This window comes from Otolemur garnettii, unplaced genomic scaffold, assembly GCF_000181295.1.
Source record: "Otolemur garnettii isolate 467f Iridium unplaced genomic scaffold, OtoGar3 scaffold00024, whole genome shotgun sequence".
Lineage (NCBI taxonomy): Eukaryota > Metazoa > Chordata > Mammalia > Primates > Galagidae > Otolemur > Otolemur garnettii.
The window spans coordinates 18,283,240-18,288,788 of record NW_003852419.1 but is presented as its reverse complement, the minus strand read 5'-3'; the positions used below and the strand labels follow the sequence as shown (position 1 = coordinate 18,288,788).

At 38.0% G+C, this 5,549-nt stretch overlaps 1 protein-coding gene across 1 annotated transcript in view; it reads right to left on the bottom strand.

Annotated features, from left to right (window-relative positions):
• Window positions 1-5,549, bottom strand: part of KIAA1841 (KIAA1841 ortholog) — a 67,226-nt gene that overhangs the window by 5,596 nt on the left and 56,081 nt on the right. Inside the window, exons 15-18 of the mRNA XM_003787993.3 lie at window positions 2,304-2,395; window positions 827-855; window positions 672-745; window positions 122-210 (exon numbers count right to left, since the gene is read on the bottom strand). Of these exons, the coding sequence (XP_003788041.1) occupies window positions 122-210; window positions 672-745; window positions 827-855; window positions 2,304-2,395 (284 nt within the window). The remainder of the gene's footprint in view (window positions 1-121; window positions 211-671; window positions 746-826; window positions 856-2,303; window positions 2,396-5,549) is intronic.

Here is a 5,549-nt window from a genome sequence, read left to right as displayed (position 1 = left end):
GTTGAGCTATAGGCGCCGAGCCCTCTTTTAAAATTCTTATTGAAACATCTTTATATATCTTGCTGAAAATTAAAGAAGGGATATCTTATGCAAGTACAGTATATTAGTATGAAATGCTTACTTCTTTTGCTTCCTTTGATTTGACTCGGTCCAGATCACCCAGTCTCATTTTTATTAGGTGCCCTGTAATTTCAGACATCCGCCGCTGATCTGAAGGTAAAAAATAATAAATTTTACTTTTCATGGGGATGATTTATACCTTTTTTCTTAAAAAAATCTATTATCCCCAAGGTATAAAAATATCATTTGATAATATTTTACAGACACATACATCTATGTGTCTATGAAGAATTTAAGGTAGTAAGTCAAAAAATGACTTGCATGTGGATGACCATCCTACTTTTTAGATCACTACAAAACATCTTAAAACATATTCAGTCACCTTTATAGTAAAAGTGATAGGCAGAGTTTATCTGGAGATCTCAAAACCACAGATACATAAAACATCATTCACTGGAATTGTCTGGGAATGAAACTGTGGTTGTTGCCTAAGGAATGTGCAAATTTGTGGCCTTATTTTAGCTGTTCCATATACTTCATAAAATGAAAGATACTTCAATCACACTGTTGTTTACATCCAGTTTATACATTACCCCAATAACAAAATTTACCATCTTCTCTTTGTGCATCCTGGTTGAATCTCAAGGATCTTGTGGCATCCCACTTATTCTTCTGCATACTCACACTATTGAAAAAATCGAACAAAAATCAGCATTGATGCTGCTTTAAGAGTGGACATCTAGTTGGATTAAGACGCAATACTCACACGAAAGGAGACACATCTCTAGAAGCTGACTAAAAAAGAGTAGACAACATTAAGACCCAGTTAGAACATATTTACTGATTAGTGTTATAGTTAATAATAAAAAGAGTTCACATTTATTGAGTGTATGACACTATATCAAGAGCATTAGTGCTATTTCATTTAAACCTTGAAACAAAATAAGACAGGCACAATTATTATCTCCATAATAAAACATGTTCAGAGTAGTTAACTTTTCTAAAAAGAGACAGACCTAGAACTTGAACTTGGCTTTATCTGCCCACCTTGGAGTCCTAGCTTATTTGATCTGTTTTTTCTTTAATTTTTTTAGTTCCCTGAACGTGGCAGCCAAGGACACCCCAAGGCAATCTTTTAGAATTAACCTACTTGTGGTTCTTAACATGAACATCAATGTACAGCCTGTCCAGTTTAGCTGTGTGTATCTTATTGTGGCCTCAACCTTCCACACAGTTTTGAAATTCATGATTTCTCTTTCACCCAAATATGGTTATTACTGTCTTCTCATCCCTGCCTCGCTTTTTACACCTTCTTTCAAAGGCAAGGGAAATAAGAATTATTTTAATAGGTCATAAAATATAATTTATTTTTAATTTTAAAAGTCTATTTTTTGAGCTGGGTGTGGTGGCTCACGCCTGTAATCCTAGCACTCTGGGAGGATCCTAGCACAACATGGGTGGATTTTTTGGGCTCAGGAGTTTGAGAGCAGTCTGAGTAAGAGCAAGACCCTGACTACTAAAAAGAGAAAAAACTAGCCCAGCATTGTGGCAAGTGCCTGTAGTCCCAGCTACTTGGAAGGCTGAGACAAAAGGATCATTTGAGCCCAAGAGTTTGAGGTTGTGTGAGCTACAATGTCATGGCACTCTACCCGGGATGAAAGAATGAGACTCTGTCTCAAAAAATAAAAGTCTATTTTCTAACTAAGTACTATTGGCTCAAAACTCATAAAGTATAAATAGCACATATAATAAAAATCTCTCATTTGGGCGGTGCCTGTGGCTCAAGGAGTAGGGCGCTGGCCCCATATACTGGAGGTGGTGGGTTCAAACCTGGCCCTGGCCAAAAACTGCAAAAAAAAAAAAAAATCCTCTCATTTATGTCTCCCACACAATCAGTTCCCTTCTTTAGAGGCAACCAATTTTATCAATTTCTTATGGAACTTTCCAGAGATAACTTCTGAAAATGAGGAAGCTCATATATATATCTCCCTATCTATTTCACACAAGGGTAGTTAGTGAATTATGCCACTGTACATCATTGTGCACCTTCCTTTTTTCACTTGTTGATGTATTTTAGAGATCTTTAATCAGATCAGTCTATAAAAAGTTTCTTCATTTACTTTTATACTGTTAGTACTCCATTGTGTATCTGTTATTCTTTTCTTTTGGATTTTTCATAGCTATACTCACTTTCTTATTTTTCCATATGAACTTTAGAATAATAGCAGATAATTTAAAGTTACCTTCTCTGATGCCTTTTCTTTCTTCTGAGCACAGGGTGAAGACATCTGCTTTTTTGGTTGTTTAGTGAATTTCTTTGGCTTCTCCTTTTTCCCTGATAATGAAAAGTCAACATTAAGAGCTTAAGTACCATGTTCCTCTTCAATATACTTGCTACTTCTAGATAATAAAACAATTTAAAAAAGAAGTAGGTTTAAGAAAAAATGCAAATTAATTCCAGATAAGAAGCAAATATATGGTGATGTAAAGCTGAAATTGCTTTACAGGAGTCCATTTTAACTACTTTTCTTTTTGCACACTTGGTGAAAACCTTTGGGGGAAAGTGAGGACAATGAATTCAAAATTTCAATGAAATTAAATACAGAAAAATGGTAGGAAAAACAACGTATTTATTTCTCTGAATCTAATTCTACAGCATTAGAAGTATTCTAATTCCAGCATTTTTGTTTAAAACAACTATAGCTCAGCAAAATGAAATTTGAGGGAGAGAAAAATTTAAATGTCTATAAAATGGGTTGGAACCTATAGCTCAGCAGCTAGGGCACCAGCCACATACACCAGAGCTGGCAGGTTCAAATTCAGCCTGGGCCTGTCAAACAACAATAACTGCAACCAAAAATGGCTGGGTGTTGTGTGGCGGGGTGCCTGTAGTCCTAGCCACTTGGGAGGCTGAGGCAAGAGAATCGCTTAAGCCCAAGAGTTTGAGGTTTCTGTGAGCTGTGCACTCTACCCAGGGCGACATAGTGAGACTCTGTCTCAAAAAAAAACAAAAACAAAAACAAAAAACAACAAACAATAAAAAAATCTTACAGCTTTATGTGCTTATATAGTCCCTCTTCCACCTAATCTGAATTCCATAGTTTCAGTTCCCTGTGCTAAACTGTGACCCAAAAATATTAAGATATTTTGAAAAAGACCATATTCACTGTGGCGCAGTGAATAGGGCGCCAGCCCCATATACTGAGGGTGGTGGGTTCCAACCTGGCCCCGGCCAAATCGTAACAAAAAAGTAGCTGGGTGTTGTGGCGGGCACCTGTAGTCCCAGCTACTCAGGAGGCTGAGGTAAGAGAATTGCCTAAGCCCTAGAACTGGAGGTTGCTGTGAGCTGTGATGCCATAGCACTCTACCAAGGGTGACAAATTAAGACTCTGTCTCTAAAAAAAAAAACCAAAAACTACATTCATGTAACTTTTATTACAATATATTGTTATAGTAGTTCTATTTTATTATCAGCTATTGTTAATCTGTTACTGTACCTATTTATAAATTTAACTTTTTATAGTATGTCTATATAGGAAAAGACACAGTATATGTCTGGCATCTCTAATCTGAAGATCTGAAATCCAGAATGCCCCAAAACCTGAAACTGTTTGAGTACTGACATGATGATACAAATAGAAAATTCCCCATCTGACTTTGTGTGATAGTCAAAGTCAAAATGCAGGCACACATGGCTGGGTGTACTGGCTCATGCCTGTAATCCTAGTACTCTGGGAGGCTGAGGTAGGTGGATCACTTGAGCTCAGGGGTTTGAGACCAGCCTGAGCAAGAGTGTGACCCAGTTTTTAAAAACAGCCTGGCATTGCAAAGGGCACCTGTTGTCCCAGCTACTTGGGAGGCTGAGGAAAGAGGATCACTTCATTTGAGCCCAAGAGCTGCTTTGAGCTTCCTGGGCTCAAGCCTTCCTCAGCTTCTCAGAGCAGTGGATTACAGGCCTGAGCTAACATCCCTAGTGGCTCTGCATATACTCTTTTTCTTTTTTTGGGACAGTCTCAAGCTGTTGCCCTGGGTAGAGTCCTGTAGCATCACAGCTCACAGCAACCTCCAACTCTTGGGCTTAAGTGATTATCTTGCCTCAGCTTCCCAAGTAGCTGGGACTACAGGCATCTACCACAATGCTCACCTATTTTTTTTTTTGGTTGCAGTTGTCATTGTTGCCTAGCAGACCCGGGCCAGGTTTGAACCGGCCACTGTGGGTGTATGTGGCCAGTGCCCTTGCCAACTGAGCTACGGGAGCCATCAAGGAAATTTTTCTGATTGGTTTCACCAACATTTTGTATCTGTGGCTGGTGCTCATTTCAGGGAAGCTGGACTGGAGGATGACTGCAAGATTTTGTTATTCCTTGAAAACTTCTGCTCATCCTCTAGATGACATAAAATGTTTATGCCATGTACTTTCCCCCAAATGTGACTTCATTAATTCATCCATGTGATGTAAGTATCCTTAGATCAATGAAGAGTAAATACAAAAACAATTTCTTGAAAAGCATGTTAGTGGCAGTGAACAGAGGCATGGCTGTGGAAAGTTTTCAAAAGGAGTTTAACAGGAAGGATGCTGAATATGTTGTTGCCAACACATGGAGCACAATGACTATAAAGACATGGGTGTGCACAACTGGCACAACTGCTGGCCTGTGACTCTGTTCTAGTCTTTGTTCATCATCAAAGAATGAACGAAGTGGTAAAGTTTGAAGGATTTCATATGTCAATTGAGAAAAAAATGATGTTGATCTCCTTACATATGCAAAGATTGTATCTTTAGAGTCCATCACTAAACCAGAAGAAGCTGATATCAAAGATGCTTTTATTATAAAATCAGTAATTAGGCTCCAATTGTTCATTCACTAACTAATGGTGAAACAACTGAAATAACTGAGTCAAGGTGATTGCGATAATAGTAATGATGAAGATGATGTCAACACTGCAAAAAAAGTGCCTAAGATGACAGGGTGAAAATGTGTGATTAGCTTATCAAAGGACTAGAGCAGTGTCCATTCATGACAGAACAAGAAATTATGTCAGTTTGGGGTGGCACCAGTCCCATATGCTGGAGGTGGTAGGTTCAAACCTAGCCCCAGCCAAAAATTGCAGAAAACAAAAACAAAAACAACAGCAACAGCAAAAGAAATTAAGAAATTATGTCAGTTTATAAACTCAAAGACAAAAACCACTGTTAATAAGGTGGATGACTCTGAAGGAAGCATGTTGAAAAGCCATCTGGTAGAAGGCTTCCTCATTCCTAGAGGACCCACCTCTTGATCATTCAACTGTTTCTGATGTTTCTTCTCACTTAAAAAAAATACAGCATACAGTAACTTTTAACCAAAACACAGCATCATAAGGGAAACTAAAATCCCGCCCTTTTTTGTTGCTGCTGTTAACAGCTGATACTGAGAAAGAGCACAAGACACCAGCAACTAACATTATATACTTAATGGTTAAAGACTGAATGTTTTCTTTTTTTTTTT